The sequence below is a fragment of the Vicugna pacos genome, chromosome 7 (assembly GCF_048564905.1).
Source record: "Vicugna pacos chromosome 7, VicPac4, whole genome shotgun sequence".
Lineage (NCBI taxonomy): Eukaryota > Metazoa > Chordata > Mammalia > Artiodactyla > Camelidae > Vicugna > Vicugna pacos.
The window spans coordinates 10,380,017-10,402,838 of record NC_132993.1 but is presented as its reverse complement, the minus strand read 5'-3'; the positions used below and the strand labels follow the sequence as shown (position 1 = coordinate 10,402,838).

General features: G+C 51.5%; 2 protein-coding genes and 1 pseudogene across 2 annotated transcripts in view; 1 reads left to right on the top strand and 2 right to left on the bottom strand.

Annotated features, from left to right (window-relative positions):
* Window positions 1–12,133, top strand: part of CLCN1 (chloride voltage-gated channel 1) — a 28,475-nt gene extending 16,342 nt beyond the window's left edge. Inside the window, exons 13-23 of the mRNA XM_006210058.3 lie at window positions 1,731–1,800; window positions 1,993–2,103; window positions 3,725–3,938; window positions 4,183–4,316; window positions 6,280–6,524; window positions 6,817–6,928; window positions 7,249–7,328; window positions 7,566–7,604; window positions 10,757–10,861; window positions 10,949–11,035; window positions 11,641–12,133. Coding sequence (XP_006210120.1) covers window positions 1,731–1,800; window positions 1,993–2,103; window positions 3,725–3,938; window positions 4,183–4,316; window positions 6,280–6,524; window positions 6,817–6,928; window positions 7,249–7,328; window positions 7,566–7,604; window positions 10,757–10,861; window positions 10,949–11,035; window positions 11,641–12,012 — 1,569 coding nt within the window. The 3' untranslated portion in view covers window positions 12,013–12,133. The remainder of the gene's footprint in view (window positions 1–1,730; window positions 1,801–1,992; window positions 2,104–3,724; window positions 3,939–4,182; window positions 4,317–6,279; window positions 6,525–6,816; window positions 6,929–7,248; window positions 7,329–7,565; window positions 7,605–10,756; window positions 10,862–10,948; window positions 11,036–11,640) is intronic.
* The window catches only part of LOC102528539 (olfactory receptor 2F2-like), a 309,986-nt pseudogene that overhangs the window by 188,206 nt on the left and 98,958 nt on the right, over window positions 1–22,822 (bottom strand).
* On the bottom strand, window positions 16,365–22,502 carry FAM131B (family with sequence similarity 131 member B). Its single transcript, XM_072965379.1, has 7 exons — window positions 22,371–22,502; window positions 19,526–19,635; window positions 19,178–19,213; window positions 18,772–18,865; window positions 18,296–18,493; window positions 17,050–17,193; window positions 16,365–16,837 (listed from the first exon to the last, which is right to left on the bottom strand). The coding sequence occupies exons 1-7, from the start codon at window positions 22,396–22,398 to the stop codon at window positions 16,365–16,367; spliced, it is 1,083 nt and encodes a 360-aa protein (XP_072821480.1). The 5' UTR covers window positions 22,399–22,502.

Here is a 22,822-nt window from a genome sequence, read left to right as displayed (position 1 = left end):
CACGTATTATCCGTATTACTGGAGCTTTCAGATTAAACTGAGCCTACAAAATCCCCTGTGGCTTTCATGTACTTATTCCAAAGAGATAGGACAGAAGAGTTCAAGGGGTCTCAAAATGTTATATGTCAGTATCTCTTAAGAAGCTTAAACTACAAGTGCCTGGAACTCCATGTCCAGTCTGATGGGGCAGCCCCCCGTGCTGTCTGGTCATCCAAGTTTAAACAAGTTCTCCTGCAAGCATGGCTGTTGGAGATGTTAAGCAAACATTAGCTCTGAGAAGCTTTTTTGCCTTGCATGAATACTGTTTGACCAATCTCTCTCCCTTTCATTCTTTCTTTCTCTCTTTCTCCCTTCCTTCCTTCCTTTCTTCCTTCCTTCCTTCTACATGCTACCTGAACATTTACTGAGCATTGTGCCAATGCTCAGACAAGGCAGAGACAACAAGCTACACACTCAAGGAATTCTCCATCCTTATCCTCTTCATTTGTACATGTGACTTTGCAGTTCTCAACTGTTTTCAACAGTCATAGTCTGACATGATGACATATGTATCTTCCTCATCTCAGAGTGTCTGGGATGAAGCTTCTCAGAGCCTTTATCATTGCCTCTTGAGGTCAGCCCTGGCTCCAGGGAATCTTTGTAAGGTTCAAAAAATTAAGACATTTATTTCTCATTTGTTTACGTTAAAGTTGGTGTAGTTTTTAAATTGTAAACATTTTCATCCTGGCAATTTGTTTTGACCTTTAGCTGCTGTCATCTTTCACCAAATCAGTTTGAGATCTTTTTCTAAGATTGTCTTACTTATTTTGGAAGTGATATGTAAACCTGTTGCTTAATTTATGTATCATGTTTCTTATTTTAATTTCTTTGACAGTAATTTCGAAAGTTCAACCACTACTCCTTTTCCCACTCTATTTCTCAATTCTTGTGTGTTCTTTGCCGTAGAATGTACATACTGCTTTTGCTGAAATCATCTCAACTTTTGTAGGACCACTACCTGGCAACATTGGCCTTGGACAGCTTTTTTTTCTATTATACTGGCCGATTTTGTCAGCTTTCTCAGTGTGCTCTTCCAGTAGGGTCAGGACAGATCTGTTTTCTGATCCTTTGTCTAAGGTGATTTGATGTTAAAGGAAATGGCTGGGGCAGGACAGTCTTCACTCCAGGTTCCCTTTTGAGGTTTGCCATACATATGGCCTCGTAAATGACCATCTTGAAGCTAAGTCAGTCACACAGTAAGTCACGATGACTTTAAGGTGTCTGCCACTTAGAACTGGGGGGTCTTTTTTCAGAAACATAATCTGGCCAGGAAAAGATATCCTCCAGGTTCAAGAGTTTCAGGCTGGTCTGCTGAGAGGACCTTTTTGGGCTAAGAGGTTACAGTGGGCTAGGGCCTATTGGGTCAGTGACAAAGGAGTCCTCTAGGGCTCCAGTCCTTGTTTTGACTGCCTAAAGGGAAATATTATTACTGCAAGTAGGAACAATTGGGATTAACCATCTGGAGGAATCGTCTTGCGGTGTTGTCTTTGGTGATCTCTTAGCCTGAGCGTCCCATGTTTTTCTGGAGGAAGGGAGGGAGACAGACAAGACGGCTACCAGAAGGATAAGCTATCCCAGGATTTCTATAACTCTTGAAGAAGGAAGGAGGAGGATAGTGGGAAGGGGGTTGAGTGTGTATGTGTGTTCTGGGCAGAGTTGAGAGGGTGTCTTGACATCTCTTTTCACCCCAGTTCTGGATGTCCATCGTGTCCACCACTATGCCCATACCCTGCGGAGGCTTCATGCCTGTGTTTGTGCTCGGTAAGTTCTGATGGGAAGTCTGGGATCTTACTGATGGCTGCAATCTAGCGCCCTGGGAAAGTAAGGAAAGACCGGGAATGCTGGGGGCTTGTATTTGGTCTTAGTGCCTGAGGAGGGATTGGCTCTGAAAAAAACAGAGGATAAGGACCTTGGATCTCTCAACACCTTCCTTCTTCCTTTGTCTCTCCCCAGGAGCTGCGTTTGGAAGGCTGGTGGGAGAGATCATGGCCATACTATTCCCTGATGGTATCTTATTTGACGGCATCATCTACAAGATCCTACCTGGGGGCTACGCAGTAATTGGTGAGACACACTCCACCCTCTTGTAACCCCACGTACCCACACTCGAACTCTCCCATGACATCTTCATCCCAGGCTACACAATATGTTTTAATGTAATGCTATTTAATTCAAGTTTTATTCAGATAATCAAGCCTTGGCTCTGACTCTCATTAGCTCTTATTTAACATCTTAGAGCCTTAGTTTCTTCACGTAGAAAAGGAATTATGGGGATTAACTAAGATGATAAGGATGAGGGCGCCTAGGATCGCCTCTGGATGTTTGGTAAAGGCTTTTTTTTTTTTTTTCCCCGAAGAATCATGGAAGCAACAGTGCAGGTGACTGCCTTGAACACTCCTAACCTGCAGACGTGCTCACGTTGGCTGGACTTAAGAGCACATGACTCAGGGCTAGGAAACATGAGCCCTGGACCCACCCTTGCCTCTTGTCACCTGGGTGACCATGGGGCAAGTTAGCTGCCTTTCTGCACCTTAGTTTCTTTATTCTAAAATGACTTCTGAGATAGCTTACAGCCTTAACATTCTGAGAGTCTGAGATCATTTTCCATTAAATCTATAGTCCTAGCCAACCAAAACCATGTCTAAGAGGGACCAGTATATTCCCCAGAATCATTATGCCTGCTGCCTCCCTCCTCTCTTCACTGAAATCTCATAGAATCTAAAGCCGTGCCTCCCTTTAATATAGAAGAGCTCATCAGCTTTATAGGCAACCTTACTTCCCCACCATAGTTCTTTGCAAAAGCCTCTTTCCCCAGGAAGAGTCGCCTGCTCTAATTCCCCATCCTCACACCTGTCAGGTATCCCCACAAGCTTGCTGGTGAACATTTCCCAGTATACGTATCTCCTGTGTCAGTTCATGTTCTGGAGTATATTGTGTGCACCATCCAGTAGACTCATACCCCTGATATTTTCCTTTTGTGACTTTTTCTTGTCCATTTTCATGTATGGCTTCCCCAGCATCTTTTCTCATAGACTATCCCCACCCCAATATTTAAATAAGAAATACAGTTAATGCACTAGGGCCTGTTTGGGTTGGTGGGAAAACATAACCAAAAACAAGTAAGGCAGAGTCTATCTTCAAAGAGCTTATGGAATCATGTTTTAGATCTACAAGGGCCTTAGAACTGATTTAATGACCCCTTTCACCTTAGAGATGAGAGCGTGGGGTTCCAGAAGAATCAAGTTCTACTCGTACAGTTGAGAAACAGTAGAATCAGGGTTCCATTGCTCCTGGGTTTTGACTCTATTCACTCATAAATTGTTGGCATCAAAACCTGAGGTCCAAAGCAAAATGCTGTAAATGGGCTTTTAAATGCTCAGTTAAGAGTGATCCAAACTTTTTAAAAGCAAGGAGTAGATAGCACATCACTATCTTTATTTTACAAATGAAAAACTGGGCACTCATACATTTTTGTAAATTGCCAAAGGTCGTAGAATGAGATCAAAATGATGATTTTCTAACTGTTCAGCATTCTGGCCCCTGCTCTTGACAACTGGTTATCTCAGTGACTGTTGGCACTGACCAGGGTCATGTCTCCAGATTCTAGCTCCCTCCCGTTACATCCCCACTTAGCCTCCATGCGAAGAACGGCGCCCCTAACCCACAGTCCTGTGTCTCATTTTAGGAGCAGCAGCGCTGACTGGCGCAGTGTCCCACACAGTCTCCACAGCCGTGATTTGCTTCGAATTAACGGGTCAGATTGCTCACATCCTACCCATGATGGTGGCTGTTATCTTGGCCAACATGGTGGCTCAGAGCCTGCAGCCCTCCCTTTATGACAGCATCATCCAGGTCAAGAAGCTACCCTACTTGCCTGACCTTGGTTGGAACCAGCTCAGGTCAGGGGCACCAGCTGGAATTAGTTCTGATTTGATGGGGTTGGGGTGGGAGGTTCCAAGACTGAGAATGAGGTTAGGGTCAACATCTGGAAGCATTGCTTTTAAAATTATTTTTATATTCCCATGTACTTAATAAATATTATACGTGATCAAATGCATGGCAAGCATCACAGGAGGAATGGAAGGGACAGCAAAGGGACAGGCATATGGTGGGGCTAACCCCCCGTGCTTTCTCCTTCCATAGCAAATTTACGATCTTTGTTGAGGACATCATGGTACGTGATGTGAAGTTTGTTTCAGCTTCCTGCACGTATGGGGAATTGCAAACCCTGCTCCAGACCACCACGGTCAAGACTTTACCACTGGTCGATTCAAAAGGTCAGTGGGAAGGAAGGAAGCAGTTAATGACCTGAGCTAAGGCTCCACAGAAGTGGAGGAGGCACTATGGTATGGGCCTGTCTGTAGGGGCCACCCAGTCTGCTACAGGGAGCACCCAGCCTGTGCTCCTTAGGGAACATGTCATCTTCAAGGAAGGAAAAACATGGCCACAACACAAGCACAAGAAGACAAAGATCCAATTAAAGAAATACAGTTGATTCTCATTATTCCTTGTAGTTATGTTCTATAAAGTCACCATTAACACTGAATTAGGGATACTATACTGAACCATTGCTCCTAGAGGAAATACAGGGTTAGGTTCCTGCAAACTTCTGGTCACCACATTTTTTTCAAGTAATCAAAGCATACACTTGCTTATGTGTATGTTTCTCCTTTAAGACATCCTATATACTATCTGTTGTTAATTCAGTAACATTGAATTCACCACGACCAACAGCATGATGGCTCATGGCTGAACAAAATTTATCTGACACACGTATTTTCTCCTTAAGTCACATCGCAGCCTTCTTGCTAGGGGGCAATTTTAAACAGCAAAATCACCAACACAAAACACAAAAATGCAAAAAGCTTGGCATTCAATGAGACCAGGAAAGGAATACTTGCTTATAATATGAAAGCTGGGGAAAAAAAAAAAGGCACAGCTTTACTTTGTTCAGACTCAGCTGGAAATCTGTTTGGAGCGGGGTGGCTCAGATTTTTTTTCTACTCTGCATATGCTGTGAGTGAGGGGGTGAGCGTCGCCAGGACTTACTTGGGGATACAAATATATCTTAGCCAGTAGGTGAGTTTGTAAATAGGGAATCTGCAAATGAGGCTCAGCTGTCAGTCTTACAGCCTCTTACGTGGTCCTCTTTGCTGCTTAACTAAATGATAGCTGTTCGTTACAATTTGAGGAACAAATGAAATTGTTCCATATGAAGGAGTGGACGGGTTTAATGAGCAGTGGTTTCACCTCTTTCACGATCCTTCCCCCCCACCTTCGGCACTTGGTCCTGCTTTATATTATTTCTTACTGTGGTCTGTATAACTGTGTGTTATCTCCCTCACTAGGCTGGTTGTTCTTGAGGGCAGACACTATAACGCCTGTCTCCCTCAGACCGCCTCCTTATCAGTAGTTAGTAGATATCAGATAAACACTTGTGTAATGTTTGAATGAATATAATAGAGACAATCATGTAGGACCATTTGGAGCCATTTAAATGGTTAGTTCTGATTTCAGATCATCAGTGTATCTGAATTGCCCGGGTTAGATTAGTTTTAATATTTTTCCAAATAATTTCCCAAACCCCAAACACCTTTTCAGTGGTCTCTAAAGCAGTGACTTCTCATTGGAACAGAGGTACAGCCGATGAGGTGAGGGCTTCTATAACAATGACTAAGACCTAATAGTGAGGTTTGTCTCAGTAACACTGCCACAGTCTTGTGGCCTTAAAACTTAATGAAAATGGTAATTATAGTAGCAGAATGCTGATAAAGATATAAAAGACCTTCCCAGGAAATGTGGGCATTTTATTGACATCTAGTAGGAGCCAGAATCTTTCAGTGATGAAGTATCAGTTATCCTTGTAGACGTCTTTCAAAGTATATTCACATCTCTGTCTATGAATGGCTTTTGATATTTCTTTTATTGGAGACAGTGTTGATTTGCCTATTTTAATAACAATTTCGCCTATTTGCAAACAGTCTGTGTAAAGGCTGCATCAAAATAAATATGAATTAGCATCAATTAGTGTGCTATCAGTTGGGTCTACAAGTTCTAAATGAGTGACATAAAAGGGATCGAGTGAGGTCAATCCTGAAAGACTTTTGAAATGAATTTTTAGGAAGAGACAGTAGGATCTGAAGACGGGGGTGCTGGGCTTCTGTCCCTGACTTCATCTTGCTGCGCAGGGTGAGAGGGGGAGCTGAGCTGGCCCTCAGGCTGATCTCAGATCTCCCCCAGAGTCAATGATCCTGCTGGGCTCCGTGGAGCGGTCAGAACTGCAGTCCCTCCTGCAGCGTCACCTGTGTCCTGAGCGGAGGCTGCGGGCAGTCCAGGACATGGCGAGGAAGTTGTCTGAGCTGCCTTTCGACGGGAAGGCGCGGCTGGCTGGGCAGGGGCGCCGTGGCATCGGGCCCCAGGGTCGACCTGAGTCCTTCGCCTTTGTGGATGAGGATGAAGATGAGGACCTCTATGGGAAGCCGGAGGTGACCACGCCGGGAAGGGCTAGGGGAACAGGACAGATCAAGACAAAGGGGAAGTAGAAAAGGGGAGGGTTAGATGCTGATCACTGACAAAGTCAAAGACACTAGTGCCCCTGGGTCCAGGGACTGAAGGAGATAAGGTTGCAGATGATGGTAGCAGGAGAATTCAAAGGGATAGGGGACTTCTGACGGGGGAAGAATAGCATTAGATAGATTTCCCAGGACACCAGCTGGTAAAGGCAGGAAAGTACTAGGCAGCTTCTCTAGGACTGAGACTTTTTACTATTCTTTACAGCTGCCTCCTCTTCCCTCGCCTCACCCCTTTCCTACTGCCCCACTGCCTTCTGAAGAGCCTAATGGGCCCCTGCCCAGCCACAAACAGCAGCTGGAAGCACCGGAGCCTGCAGGTGAAGATTCTCCCATCATGCCCCTCACCCTTGCCTCATGCCTTGTGGGTTATCTCTGGGCACTCCTCAACCTACGGGTTACTACTGTGAGGAGGGGTGAGGCCAGGGGATGGTGGTGATGGTGGTGGGGGGTTCTTTTCATTGAGTCTCCATGTTACTGTCCCAAGGCATGGGGGCAAGGGCTGGACGAGGAGGGTCGAAGAAAGAGTGTCTATGGGGGTGAGGTATGTGAGAGAAGGACCTTTTGCAGCAAAATGTCAGGGACTCCCAGGATGGATATTGCTTTGTTTCCATTTCCATCCACTCACCACTCCTCTCAGGTCAGAGACCCTCCATCTTTCGGTCCCTGCTGAGCTGCTTGCTGGGCAGAGCTCGCCCCACAAAGAAGAAAGTGACCCAGGTGAGAGGAGATGTGTCCACGTCGGGGGATGAGGGAAAGGGGACTTGTCTTTGACGAGTGAGAAACCTGTGATCCATAAGTCAGGAGGGAAGAGGTCCCAGCAACGAGGAGACCCTTCCTCGTATGGAAGGGACAAGGGGTTGGAAAGAGACATCTGTGTCCTGGTCAGGGAGGGATGGCTAAGTTCCCAATAGGAAGGAAAGGGGAAGGAACTTGGACCTATGCTTTTTTCTCTAGGACTCAACGGATTTAGTGGATAACATGTCACCTGAAGAGGTAAGTAAGGGGAACAGCAATGTGGGGTGGACTGCTTTGTCAAATGAAGACGTTGCTCATTGTTTCGACCTTCTTCATTGTGTTGTTGTAAGAGTAAGATGCAAGTCTAGGCAGGAGAGTTTGGTTTTTTTTTCAGGAGAGCGTTTTGAGAGGTTGTAAATGACTATGGAGAGGGTTCTGGGCACACTGCTTGGAGGTTGGGGCACATGCTGGTGGTGTTCTCAGGGGGACCAATGTCATTTCAGAAGAGGGAGGTTTTGAGCTTCCATATGTAGATGGCCCCATGGTGCTAGAATGAGTCTTAGACCTTTTAGACCTTAGGGATATTCTGGACCTGGCAGAGACTATGAGGGAAGGACGAGATTTACCTGCTGTAACATTCACTGGACGGCCAGCACTTGCTGAAACTGATGTGGAAGAACAGCATTGAAACTAAAATGGGGAAATCAGTGCCTGGTGAGGTTTCAATGCTGGATTGATCAGGGCCCGGAGATAGTGGACAACTGGAAAATTTCAAGAAGCGAGACTGGGAAGGACCACAAACTGAGAGCAAATATTGACAGCGGTGCCTTGTGGGGACAAATGCCTACTTCCTAAAGGAAGTAGTTATGGAGTCCATGAGAGAGAAAATCCAGCGTTGAGTGGGTTTGGTTGTGAGCAGTGAACAGAATGTGGCCCAGCGATTGGAAGCAGGCGGCTGAGCTGTGCTGACCAAAACTGCTCTCGGGTGTGGAGAGACACCAACAAAATCCATTGACTATGCCTCAATTTAAAAAAAAAAGAAAGAAAAGAAAAAAATCCGTTAGCAACCATTCCGTTTAGTGAAAAAAGAATACACGCTTGCTGCAGAGGCTGCAAGGTAGAGCTTTAAAAGTATGTAGCTGATGAAATACCACAATGCATATTATCTTTAAATAAACATCTATTTGGATATCCAGCATAAACACGTGCTAAAAATCTAAAGTACTCAGGGCTGGAGGAAAGGGTGGTGAGTGACAAGAGGGAAAGGATGTTTTCCCCTTCTCCCCATAACACCCCTCAAAACACACACATTTTTGATAAATGACCTGAAAAATCAAATGGAGGATCACAGAGGGAAAAAAAAATCCAACTCTTCCTTCTGCCTACAAGCAGGGATCAGATGGGTCATGGCTACAATTAAAGAGCACCTCACTAGACACTGAAACCAACAATACTTTTTTGGATACATCAAAGAGAAAAAGCCGGCTCATTGATCAGTGAGGTTATTTAATGACCGCTGGAAATAAAGGGCAATCGGGGATAAAAAGAAGAGAGCTCATATGTTTTTAGCTGGTGTCTTTCTCAAGGAAGACGTTAGGCAGCTCTCAACTCCCAGGGGACCCACTGAGCCATTTTGGAGAAATAAGATTCAGTAGGAGTCAAACTTCAGGATATTTTGAACGCGGTTTTCAGACTAGATCAAGATGACACCCTTGGCAATATCAAGATGATACCTCTGGGAACAGTGAAATAATTCAATTCTAGGTCGCCAGAAGTCCTTGCTACGACTTGTTTAATTCTGCTGCTCTGTTAGGAACACACATGGCTAGTGCCCCGGTTTGTATCTGACGCTGAGCTTTTTCATGTGGAAGACATCACACCTGGAGTAGACAAAAGCTGGGGGTCCTGGAGCATGATCGCTCGGCAGTCAAGGTCAGAAGGCCACCTCTGTGTCATCTTGGGCAAACACTTAAGCACTCTGTGCTTCCATTTTCCCATCTGTAAAATGGAAGTAATGATAGAGTTGTTGAAGAGGATTAAGTGAGTGGAGACAGATAAAGTGATTAGAATACTGCTTCGTGCAGAGAAGGTGTTTGGTACACGTGCACTGGAGGTGGTTCTGCTACTGTTGTTCCTTAAAGGCAGGCATAAATGGAACCACGGAGGCCAGAGATGATCACAGAAAGGTCTAGGAGGACAGGATCAACCAATCCAGGGTGGGCAAAGGCCTGCCTCCCTGTCTTACAAGTAAATTCTCTCTGCAATGTACCTGCTAAGTGGTCATCCATCCTGTGCTGTGAGAGGTGCCCAGCTGTGTGTGAACCTTTAGTCAGGGAAAGTGAGAGTTTAGAGGAGGTGTGATTGCAGTCCAGAAAAATCAGGACCGACCAGATGGAGAATCATCACTGTGGAGCAAGCACTGGACACGAGGACTAGGGGATGGCCTTCGGTGGTGTCCTCTGAAGCTTGAGACGTGTAAATGTGGACAAATAGAAAAGCAAAGGAAAGCAGTACGTCCTTCAGAGGGGACAGCCTGAAAAGAGATTAGAGAAAATGTTAAATTCACTTACAAGAGCCAGAGTGATACTGGATTGCTTGGAATCTTGGGGATTTTGGCTTGCAAATCTAAAATCCAGAGGAGAGTTGGACTTTGTGCCTTCATGCTTTGATCAGAGACAAAACCAAACACCTAATTTAAACCAAACACACACACACAGAATGGCTTGTTCAAGCCAGCTAGGTGCCATGTGACCCAGTCCAGCTCTTCAAATGCAACAAGTCTTCACTGTGATCTGCTGTGTAAAAGGCCGATGTGCTGCCTTCTCCGCAACACACAGCGAGTGATGCCACACAACACTCCGGAGCAGCTCCGTCTGGTAGGCAGAGCCAAGGCCAGTGCCAGTGTAAGATGGAGCAAGACCCGTGCCATTACTGAAAAGGAGAGCAGCCCCGCAGAGCGCTAGGGGACCTGAAACATGGCACATCTGACTGGGAGTGTAGGGAGTGGGGTGTGGGGTCAGGGTGGGGCCCTTAGGGAAACCCAGGCCAGCAGCTGCAGAAGCAGAAGCATGTCTGGTCTGACTGGAGCTGTGGGTATTACTGGAGCAGTGGGAAATAAGACTGGAAAGATGAGTAGGAAAGAAGAAGCCTTTGGAGCGCCAGAGGGTGGAAGAAGGAACCATGTTCTGAGTGCCTGAGGGTGAAGGTCGATTTGGGGCCTGATGGGGGCAGAAGGAGGGTGCCGTCCCCTGGGGAGAAGGGAGGAGGCTCCTGATCTGGAGGAGCTGTGATAGTCCATTGCAGATTTCAGGCTCATGGACCAGGGCTAGGAGGGCTGTTTGGGATTAAGACTGTGGATCTGAGGTTGAACGGGGCTCTGCTACTGGGTGACGGCCCTCCTCTGCCGACAGATTGAGGCCTGGGAGAAGGAGCAGCTGAGCCAGCCTGTCTGTTTTGACTGCTGCTGTATTGACCAGTCTCCCTTCCAGCTGGTGGAGCAGACGTCTCTGCACAAGGCAAGTCCTCGCCCACCGCACACTGGCTGCTGAGGGGGCGGGGAGATATGGGGCCCTGCGCTCTGACCTGCTGCTCTTTCCTCGCAGACTCACACGCTGTTCTCCCTTCTTGGCCTCCACCTTGCTTATGTGACCAGCATGGGGAAGCTCAGGGGTGTGCTGGCCTTGGAGGAGGTAAGAGTGGATGTCGTCCCATTGGAGCAGCAGGAGGAAGGGGTGGGCGCCAGATAAGGAGGTGAGGTGGGGAGGATGGTTTTAACATCCGGGAGATCCCCCAGATTCTCCTCCTATTTCTCATGCAGAGACTGGAGAGGGATGGGGTGCAGCCGGCCGGAGGGAGAGAGGATGGCAAAGGCTGTGTGGTCCTGTGATCTTCCATGGACCTCATGGGTTTGAGGATGGAGGTTCAGGGCCTGAGTCGTGGCTTCATAAGGGTGCACTATGTGGGGTGGGGAAAGAGGGAGGAGATAGGAAGTGACTGAAGGAGGCCTGAGGGTCACTAAGAAGGGGCCGAAGGAGGACCTGGGTCAGGGGTCTTGAGATTCACTGCTCTGCAGGTGGGGCTCTTCAGCCATCACACCCTCTTTTCCCTTTTCTGTCTTCTCCCTTTGATTCCTCCCTGCTGTCCACCTTTCTCGCTACTCAATTTCTTTCCCATTCCTTTTCCTTTTATTGTTTCTGTTCTCTGTTCGTCTCTTGTGTCTGGTGTCTGTATCTCTCACTACTCCCATCCTCTTTTCTTCCCAATTTTGTGCTCTCCCCTCCCTTCTGCTCCCCAGCTGCAGAAGGCCATTGAGGGGCACACCAAGTCTGGGGTGCAGCTCCGCCCTCCCCTCGCCAGCTTCCGGAGTACAACTTCGACTCGAAAGAATCCTGGGGGCCCGCTCCCTCCTGCAGATGCCTGGAGCCTGCCAGAGGATGAAACTGGGGCCACTGGGGCAGGGGATGTGGCTCCTGCCTCCCCAGAGACCCCGGTGCCATCCCCCTCACCAGAGCCCCCTCTCTCCCGGGCTCCAGCCAAGGCGGAGGGTGACCTGGAGGAGCTGGAGCTGGTGGAGAGTCCGGGGCCGGAAGAGGAGCTGGCTGATATCTTGCAGGGCCCCAGTCTGCGATCCACCGATGAGGAGGATGAGGATGAACTGATCCTTTGACCACTTCCTGGACCTCCTCATAAAGACTGTCCAGAGACCTGGGCCAGAGGGTAGCTCTGTGTGGGAGAGGATATGTCTTGAAGTTGGAGAGATTGAACCAGTATCTGGTCCCTGCTGGGAATTTTAAATTGTGATAGTGATAGTTTTGGAGGAGGGGCCAGAATTTGGGCAGGGTGTAGCCTTGGTCAATGATTTGGGCCGTGTCCCCCCATCCCCAGACAGGCAGGTGGTTCTGACCCCTGTGAAGGGCCCTTGATGTTCCATGTTCTCCCTGAGTTTGCCTGTGCATGTGTGGGGAGTACCTGCCTCTCTCTGGCTCCCCTCACTCCCCAACAATTCCCCAGTGTTCTTGTCCTGATATCTTTCTGGCCTTGCCTATCTGCCCATCAGTTTCCCCAGGCAGGGGTAGAGGGACTGTGGCCTGCCAGTGCCATTTTGGAGGAGGAGATGGGACCACCTCATGGCCTTATGGACTGATGGCCCCAGAATATACTCACAAACTGTCCACGGCCCCTTCTCTCAGAGCCCCCCACCCTGTCCTCCACTTGCCCACAGCCACTTCCTGAAGTCGGCCTCCAGACTCCATGTGGCTCCCACTGTCTGCCCCCACGCAGGGTTATTACCAGGGTGGTGGAAGGCCAATCCCGTTTCGCCCTCTTTTGTCCTCCATTTAAGCAGTGAAAGGTGGATAAAGAGACTATCGGGGGGAACAGCCTGCGAGGAGCAAGGTCGCAGGAAGGCTCCGTGGGGAAGGGGCGGTGCCTTGTGGCCAAATGGTCCTGCGGCCCCAGTGGATTTGTTTAACTCCCTCTGGCAGAAGTTCCCCCATCTCACACCACAGCTTCCTCCAGTTTCCAGGTCACTCCCTCTGCCACTGTAGTTGTTGCTCTGTTCTGCCTGTGAGTCAGCTCTGCCCTCCAGCTGTTCTAGCTGGGGCTTCTCCTGCCAAGAACCAAGGCTCAGGGCAGCTGGGCCACTGGTTCACCCAGATACTAGCCCCTCTTAGGGACTGGTTATTTGTGTTCCTCTTCTAGGGGTTCAATGTCAAGATGGCAGACCTCTCTGATGCTTCCCGCACTTGGGATGTCAGATCCCTGTCACCCCAAATCAGCAACAGGGAGCCTGCCATCACCCTGCCTTTTCTCCAAGTGGTCCCAGGTGCTCTGAGCAGCCAGAAACTCCTGCTCCCACATCCAGCTCTTTTGTCCTCCCCTCCTTTTATGCCTTCCTTAGTTCTGCTGTTGTGCCCCATCCCCTGCATTCTCCTCCTTCCCCACCCCATACCCGGCCTCCATCATGCCCCAAATAAGACACTCATAGTCAAAGGTGCCACCACATTCTGTTTAGTGCCATTGAACACAGCCAGGAGCCCTCTCCAACAATACATCCCTCCCCCCTCCCCAGGCCAAGAGAGAGAGAGGCTGCAGCCTGGGGAGGGGGCTAGCAGTGGGCATTGGAGCCCATGCCCATGTGTATATAATCTATAATATATCTATTTATATATAATTCTCTCTGTAATATATGTCATAGAATCTCTCTTGGGCCTGGGGAGGAAATGTCACATTAAGAAAACATGCTAAGACTGGCCATAAAAATGGGGATTCCCCAGACCTGGAAGACGGAGAGTGGGATGAGATGTAGGGGTGAGGAGAGGTGATAAACTCATTCACCAAGGTTCCCTCCTTACCACAAGGATAAGAAGGAACGTGTATGTGGGGGAGCGGGGGACAGCGGGAGGGGAGCAATGGAAGATTTGGATTTTCCTTTAATAAAATGAATTGAAAATAAAAGTGCACCCCCCACCAAAAGAAAAGCACTTAGCAAGAGAAGTTTCATTCACAATGATATAAAAACAGCCCTGTTCTGGGGCTGTTGTAAAACGTGCTGCACAGCCTTTAACCCCAAAGGAAAAGCAACCCTCCCCCACCCCCAACAGCCTCTTCCTGCACATGCCCCTCCCCTCCCCAGAAAATAGGCTATAAGCAAACCCCATGCACCCTGCCCCCAGCACCAGAGGCAGTTCCTCCCTCCAGAAGAGTCCTAAGAGGGTCCCAGGCCAGCTCCTCGGGTCTTCTCCCTCTTCAGAGTGGAGGGGGAGCTTCTTGCAAAATGCAGACCCCTCCACCCAACCTCTGGTCCGCAGCGATGCCAGCACCCTGGGGATGCCGCCCCACTAACGTCCCAACTCTGCTAGAGCCCTTCAGAGTTGTAATCATGTTTTGGCAGGGATCGGCAGGGATCGGCAGGAATCGTTTGGCTTCCTCGGGGAAGGAGGGAGGAAAGAACGCTCCTTTAGGTGACCTTTCCTAACCCCACAGGGCCCTGAGCAAAAAAGGAACTGTGATGAATGAACCCGCTCAGACTGGATGTCCACTGCGGTTTGGGGGCGGAATGTGGGGCACGAAGGGAGTGAGACTAAGAGGAAAGGATGATGCACTGAGGGGGCGGGTTGACCCCGTGAGAGGAGGGAACTGTGACATGCAAAGCCCCAGGGACCTGCGGCAGGCGTGCGGGGCGGGGCCGGCGGCGAGGGCCGCCCACGCCGGGTCACGGGCTCACACAACCCACAGCTTTAGACGAGGTGACTTCACCTACCTGTGCTCACCTTGCCTGCTCCTGTTTCCTCCAAGAACCAACCTCAGGCAGTCACCCTCCCCTCCCCCGATGACATGGGACCCGGCCTTGGTTGCATTTCAGGCGCGTGCGCATGTGCATGAGAGTGTGGACGCGATGGACAGGGGCGGGGTCGTAGATGGACAGAAACACCCCAACTTTCAGCCTCCTCATTCCGAGGAAATAGAAGTCTGGAGCCTGGGGGTGAGGATGGTGTGTGCCCAGGTCCCGAGAGAGGGCCGCAGTGCTCCCTTCCGGGCAGGGGAAACAAGTAGCAGGACCCCTGACAGTTCGGGTGGGACACGAGGCCTCGGAGCCGGAGCTTTAGATGGGCGTGAGAAAAGAGGGAGGTGGGACAAGGACCCTCTCAGTGTGTCTCTCCTGCCCAGGTTCTGGGGCACCACTGCAGAGGGGAGGGGCAGTGCGCTGCTGCCGCCTCTCCCGTCAACCCGTCCACCCTGGCCCCTGCGTCCGGGCCCTTTACAGAAGCGCCGGGGCTTCACGTGCTGCGCGGAAGTCCCCACCAGAATGGAAGGTGGGTGCGGGAGGGCGAGCAGTTTCAGGGGTGTGTGTCTCAGTGTAACCCGTCCTGGAAAGAGGAATACCCCGATTCTCCTCTTCCTCCTCAGGAGGCCTAGGGAGGGAGGGGGACCTGCGCGGCCCCCCTGGGAGGCCTGGGAGGAGGCGAAGAGGAGCACGGGGAGCCCACGCCGGCCGCTCCTCGGCAAACACCCTGTCCCGCCCGGACCTGACAGCACCGGACTCCTCCCTCCACCCTACTCCACCCTGAGTCCCCAAGAAGTTATAAAAATGTAGAAAAGGCAAAGAGAAAAGTGTAAACAGCTCCAGAGAATTAGGGGGTGGTTGGAGGGAGACACAGCTTCATGCTTCCCTGTCTGGCCAGGACACCTGCATTCTGTCACCTGCTCAGCCCTGGGCTCCCAGGCGGGGGATGGAAGAAGGCAGAAGAGGGAAGCAGGAGCTGGAGAAGCCAGCCCTGGTGGGGTCCCTTCTCAGATCCTTAGGGTCCTCCTTTTGGCTACAGGATACTCAAGATCCCAGAACAAGTGGCCACGTTTGTTATCGGTCTCACCAGTGACGGCCTGGTCTCTGGGCAGCCCTTGAGAGAAAGAACCATGTTTGTGCCCCGGCTGCCACGCCCACCTCCTCCGAGACTCCTGATCCCAGAAGCCAAGTTTCCTCTGAGGGCAGATCTCCACCCTTCAAGGAGACGTGGTCTTTAGTTGCTTCTCCTGTGCCCACTGAGCCACGTCCCAGCCCCTGAGGTCTGTTCCTCATATGAGAGATGAGCTTGGGCCACAGCCAGAGAAAAGAGTCGGGAAAAGCAAGAGTGGCATGGAGAAAGGAGGCCTTCAGACAGCCACAGTCAGGGCTGCAGGAAGACGAGAGCAGGGAGTGAACTGAGATCCTGGGGACGGCCATGAGCCATTCTGCGCTCCTGTGCCCAGAACACAATCACAGACCCAGAAGCCGGCAGCCAAGTGAAGTTCACAGCCATCTAGTTGCCTGCGCCTCAGTTCCTGGACCTGTGGGTTCCACAGCGTAAGCCTGGATAAAATCCCAGCCTGGCCCTCCGTTTTGCTGGCGAGGATTGGCAGCTCCTGGGCTCCTCTAGGTCTTCTGTTCCAGTTGCAGCTATACTGCTGGGGGAGGGAGGATGTTGCTGCAGCCATGCCCCTCGGGTGGGAGTGGAAGGCAGGGCGTGGCGTCAGAGGAAGCTAGTTGTTCGCCTCGCCCTCCTCCTCATCAAAGGACTGCACCCCTGAGGATGTGACATCAGACACCTTCCGGCTGAGAGCGGTGGACATCTCGGGGTCTTCTCGTGGGGAAAGTGACTCCAGGTCCCGGCATCCCGCATCCTCTTCCTCCTCGGGGGCCAACGGCCTCTTCTCCTCCTCAGCAGGGCCCCTTGCTAGGTCCACTCCGCCCACCCCTGGAGCCCAGTCAGTGTCTCCCCCCAGCAAAGGTGGAGGCTCCTGAGCAGAGTAACCTGAAGCAGGTTGGGAAGGCCCCATTTCATGTAAGCTAGGCTGTGAGTCATCGAATGCAGGGCCAAGATAGGATCCTGTGGCTGGAGAGGCAATGAGGGACTGGTCGCTTGCTTCCCAGGCATCTGATGACCCCAGACAGTACATGCCCTGGGACACATAGGAGTGAGGCCATCCATCCATTGGGGCTTGACCGAGGGCATCTGTAAAGAGAATCACGGATGTCACTGGGGTCAGACTCTCAAAGGCAGTAACAACAGCACAAAGAACTGAGGGTGAGGCGTGGAGGAGGGAGGGGAGTAGGGAAGCTGATATGAACAGGAAGTCTTAGAACAAAGGTGAATGGAGGTAGTCTAGATGGTTGAAGAGGCCTCTGAGGCCTCAGGGGTCAGGTTCTGGAACCATCATCCCTCACCCTGACTCTCCATCAGCTCCTGGTAGTTGTCACTGTAGTTGCAGCCCAATGGTTCCTGGGTGGAGTTGACACTCATGTCCTCACCATCCATAGAAGACCAGGCCATGAGAGTGGCCTCAGAGATAGCAAACTGTTCCATGACACCTGCGAGAAGAAATATAGTTAGCACAAGTTACCTCTGGGAAGCCTAGACACGTGCATGGGGTCGGGGGACATCAGTGTAGCTCTGTTCAGTAGAAATATAATGCAAGCCACTTACACAATTTAAAATTTTCTAGTAAAGATATTAAAGACAATTAAAAAGAAACAGGTGAAATTAATTTCAATAATACATCTTATTTAATTTAAAATATATAAAAGATTATCATTTCAATATGTAATCCATATAAAAATTACTGAGATGTTTTATACTCTTTGATTCATATGCAGTCTTTGAAAGCCAGTCGACATTTTACACTTACAACATCTCCACTCAGACTAGCCACGTTTCAAGGTCTCAATAGCTATATGTGGCCGGTGGCTACTGTATTGGACACTGGAGCCTTTGTATATGTCCCAAAACAAGGCAAAATCATGGGGGACTTTCCAGAATGTCAGATTTAAGATTCTTAGGGGCAAGATTTGGGGACCTTCTGGTGAGATATTCTAAGAGATTGAAATTGGGGATTTCCAAAAGTTTTATCTTTGAAAGTTTCTAGGCCAGAGTTGTAGGTAGACTATACGCCTGCCTCACACCTGCACTGAATCAAAGCTCTTCTGGACGCCCCCTCTCCTCACCCAGGTCCCTCGATCTTCTGGTGGTTGTCATGATAATGAGCCCTGTACATGAATTCATGACTGCAATGTGCAGATGGGCAAAGGCTAGAAGAGAACCTCAAGGCTTTTCTTTCCTTCTCATCAAGAAACATAAGTAGAAGCAGAGCTTTCTGAAGTCTAAGGCCCCAGCTTCTTTTTCCTGTACTGAGGGAATTCGGGGGTTGGATAGTCCCACCATTTAGGAGAGAAGGCATCAAGTGGACCCATAATCCCATGTTAATTCCCCTCAATTTCTGAGACAATAATATAAATAAGCTTGAGGGCTCTTAGCAGAATTAACAAGTCTGAGTCCTTGAAATTAGAGCTAGCTGGGAAATTGTCTGATGGTCATCACATGGACAGAGCCAGTCCTGCCATAGGGGAGCAGGTTGGAGGGTTGGTCTCCAGCCATACTGAAAATGTGTCTATTAAGGAGTTGGGGAATAAGTACCTGCTAGGAAACGTGCCTCCTTCTCACCATCGCTGAGGTCGGAGTAGGCATCTGTATCCCTGCGCACGGCCTCGTGGCTGTGTTGCGGCTGAATGGCTGGTGTCTTCCCCCAGCCCTGCCACTCAATCATGTGGGCCACCCGGCCCTGCCCCATGGCTGTGGGCTTTGTCACGTGGTCCTTCATGCTTCGAGAAATCCCTGAGGGGCCAGACATTCCCCACATCCTCCAGAACATCACACAATACCCATACCAGACCCCTTTGATTATCCCCACCCTAGTCTCATAAGAGGGGCAGGGATGCCCCAAGGCTCCATACCCGAGGGGTGGCTGGAGGATGGGAGGCTTGATAGAAAGGGCAAATAGGTCAGGGGTATGGGGATGAAAGTCTTCTTCAGGCCAGGAGGAACAGGGAGACTGAGACCAGGGGCCTACAGGTAGTCTTCTGTCTGATGCATCCCCAGGTCGGGAGTCTCACCTGAGAACGATGACTTGGCCAGGGCCCCAATGCCATAGGCGTTAGAGTTTCGCTTAAGCTTCGGAAGAATGGAAGTGGTGTCCTCCATGGAGAGCTGGGGTAGGGGATGTGGGAGGAGGGGCAGAAGAATAAGAGGGTATGGGGTGCTTTATATGTGGAGGACAGTCCATGGCTTCCAGGAGGAAGGATGTGAGCTAGGGCAGGTGATAAGGAAACCATTATACCCAGGAGTCCCAAGGAGGCCTATCCCCCAAGCACCCTTGAAATTTTGGGGGTATGTAAGACTGGGAAGGCTCGCAGTGCCTGCTGGAGCCAGGGAGCACTATGTCCTAGGGCAGGTCTAAGGGAGAGCACAAGGAGGAGGAGTTAGGGTGGACTGGGGAGGTCTGGGGGAAGCTGCACTCACATTGATGCCATCCCAGGAGAAATCCGTCCGGGTTTGCTGTGAGGAGAGAGCAAAGGGAGTGGGTATCTCAGGCACTTCCAGGAATGCAAGTAACCTCGCCTTCCAGAAGAGTGTGGAGTAGAGAGGACTTTCCTGAGATTAATGCAGGGAATTAGGGTCTCAGGGTGGTGCATTTGGCTTGTGTTGGAGGAGAGGAGAAATGTTCCGTGAAAGGTTCAGTCTGAAGGCATGTTTGGGATGTTGTCCTGGAATTTAGGACGATGACAGGAAGGACGAGGCTTTGTGCATGGTGGTTCCGGGGACTTTTAGAGGTTCTTTGGGAGGAGAGCTGAGCACGGAGGGCCTCACCTCGGTCGATGGCCGGTGGAGGCTGCTCCCATGCAGCGAGCTGGTGCTGTCCATGTTGATTTGGTCCACATCCTTCAGGCCCTTCCAGTCGACTGCGATCACCTCATTTCCTAAGGTGGACAGATGATTAGTTCCTCCCCTTTCACCTCCCTGTGTCCACCCCAAAAGCCCCTCCCCGTTCTTTTCCTTCAGAATGCAGAGGCCACAAATGGGGGCCAGCCCCTGCCAACCCCTCCCTTCCCTCCAGCTACTGCTTCCTCTTCTAATTGCCTGTTTCCTTTCACATCCCTACTCTCCTCAGAGTTTTGGTAGGAGAGATGATAATGCTGAGCTCAACCAAAAACAGCACATTCATAATAAGGACCTACTGTATAGCAGAGGGAACTATACTCAAGATCTTTTAATAACTTATAATGGAAAAGGATCTGGAAAAGAATATATATATATATATATATCTGAATCACTTTGCTGTACAACTGAAACTAACACATCATTGTAAATCAACTACACTTCAATTACAAAAATAAAAGGCCTGGCCCACCCAGAAAAAGTGTTCTACGGCCTTATTTGTTGTTTAAATGGAAGAGGCAGTGGCTGGGTTTCAGCGGGAAAATAGTGCTCCACTCTGTCGTGGGGAACCTCTGAGAGCTTCTGTAGGGAAGTATGTGGGAATGACACTTGTCCTCTGTTATGTTTCTACGAGTAAGGGCAGAACTCTTCTAGGAGCAAGCTTCCCTAAGTGTTGGCTTTGTTATTTGTGAGGTGGAAGGATTGTATCTTCCCTGGAGGACCCTCCATAGGAGTTGATGAATTTGTGTGACAGGAGGGAGTTTTGGTGGGGACAGAGGCAAGACCTGGTTGTGTTCACTGAGAAGCAGTGGGAGCAGAGGAAGCAGCGAGTGAGATGGAATCATTTTCCCTGGCTGTGGGGAGATGAGTGATGGATTAAAGGGGAGTGAAGGGGACAGCAGGAGGGGAGCAGGGGACTCTTTGATACAGGAACTTAAAGAATAGAAGCTCAAGTCAAAGAGAAGACAAAAGACAGTGGGAGAGGGTGGACAGGGCTTGAGGGCTCACTGGGAAACTGGAGGCCGGTAATTGTACAGCCCAGGCCAGAGGTCCTTGTGAAGGGAGACTGCTGGTGTGAGGGCAGGGTGTGCCTACTGGTAGGCTTGGGAAAGAGGCGCTTGGTGGTAGATGCTCGGGATTCAAGCACCAGATGGCTGCCGGAACCATCTGACCTTTTAGATCCTTTCTGCACATTAAGTTGTATGAATGTGAATTTAGGATTAGGGGTCTACTCTTGAGAAGGGGTGAATTGAAGGGGCTTGGGGCCCCAGGAGGCATTCAGCATGCAGTAACATAGCTAGTGCAAGAGGAAGGGATGGCGGTTACCAGGTCTGAGAGAGCTAAGACCCGTCCAAAGTGGGAAGGCTCTCCCCTGGGGCTACGGGGAGTGGTGACCTGGGTCGACCAGAGGCTGTGGCTGGGAGGGAAGAGAAAAGATGGACATCTGGGCGCACAGAGCAGGAACGGGGCAGGCGGGGAACAGTCTGCGAGGAGAAGGGAGATGGGGAGGGCAGAGGGGGAGAGGGCTGGGGGGTGGCCTTTGTAGGAGAGGGAGAGCTGAGTCAGAGCCATGGGGGGCAGGGAGGGGGAGGGAAAGAACCCAGAGAAGAGGTGAAAGCAGAGGAGGAGGGGGGTATCCATGGAAATAAATCGGGGCTCAGAGAAATCAGGCTGCAGGAGAGTGAGTTTGTTTGTAATAATAATGTGAATTATTCTCTCAGCCTGAGGTCACTGGGGCATGTAGGCGGGAGAAATTGGAGTTGGAATGGGAAAAATTGAGGGGTTTGGGAGAAGGTTGAATCAATCTGTTGAGCTGTGAGAGCGGAGTGGGTGCATGGGGTTGGGGAGAAGGGGGTGGTAGCAAGGCAGAGGTGAGGGGAGAATAAGGAGGAGCCTCTCTTCCCTCGCTCAGTCAAAGGTAAATAAAGAGCCGGCCCCGCCCCGCCAGCCCCCGCTGACAGGTGCAGTCAGGTCCCCGGGATCTCTCGCCGGCCGGCCCCACCCTCCTGGGAGCGGGCTCCCGACCCCTCTCCCGCGCTCTGAACCCCTGCCTTCTCCCGGCGTCCCCGGCTCTTCCCCTCACCCCAGCCCAGCCCGGCCCCATTCCCTTCGGGCGTGGAACCCATTCCCCTCCCCAAGGCATCAGGCTCATCCCGCCTCCGCCCCGGAGGGAAAATGCACGTGAACAAAGCAAATCGGGGGAGGCAGAAACGACAGAAAAAGGCAACAGAGAGGGAAAGAGATGGGGGCAAAACATCAAAGCCAGATGGAGGCGGATGGGTGAAGAATGCGAAGGGGACTCGGGGCTGAGAACTGAGTCTGGGGGTTCTTAGAAGGGAGGCTGCTCCAGAAATGGATGAGGAGGATAGGAGGCGCTGGGGAAGGCAGAGTCGAGGCCGATGGCCTGGAGGTGGAGGGTGAGGGGACGGGAGAGTAGGGAAGAGCGACGGAGGAAAGAGAGGAGGTTGGTGGAGAGATGATGGAGAGGGACCGCGCCTGGGGGAGGGCAATGGAAGGAAGCAGGAGGGAGATGGAGAGAACGGAAAGAGCCCAGAGGGATGCAAATCCCGGAGGCGCAAGAGGAGAGCAAGGAGGAGGGAAGAATGCAGGGACCGCGAGGGCTCTCAGGGAAAGTGAGGGAGCAAGGCCGGGCCGGGCGGGTGCGGAGAGAGGGACCCCGAGGGGCGCGGGGGGCGGTGGGGGAGGGGGCCAGAGGACCGGACCCGGCGGAGCCCTGCCTCCGCCCGCGCCCGCGCCCGCGCCACCGCGTACCCACCCACGGTCCGGGAGCCGATGCAGCCCATGGCTCCGGGCCTCCAGGCCGGGCCCTCACCGACGCGGGGCGGGCGCCGGGGGGAGCACCGGGAGCCGCGCCGCCGCCCCAGCCGCTCTGCAGCGCCGCGGCTGTCTCCGCTCGGCTCCGCTCCCCCCTCCCCTCTCCATCCCTCCCCACGGCAGCCTCCGTCGCCGCCGCCGCCGCCGCCGCCTGGCTCCCCCGCCCCGGCTCGGCTCGTGGCGGCGGGGAGGGGGCGGCCCGGGGATTGGCTGTGCCGGCGCCTCCCCGCCCTGCCCCCGACCCCGCCGCCCCGCTCCCCGCGCTCCCCGCGGCGCTCCCTCGGGGAGCCGGGCTGCCGGCGGAGCCTCGCCGCCCTTCCCTCCCTCGCCCTTCCCCAGCCCCGCGCGGGAGCCTCTCGCGGGGTCCCCGCTGGACTCGCGCCCGGGGGCTGC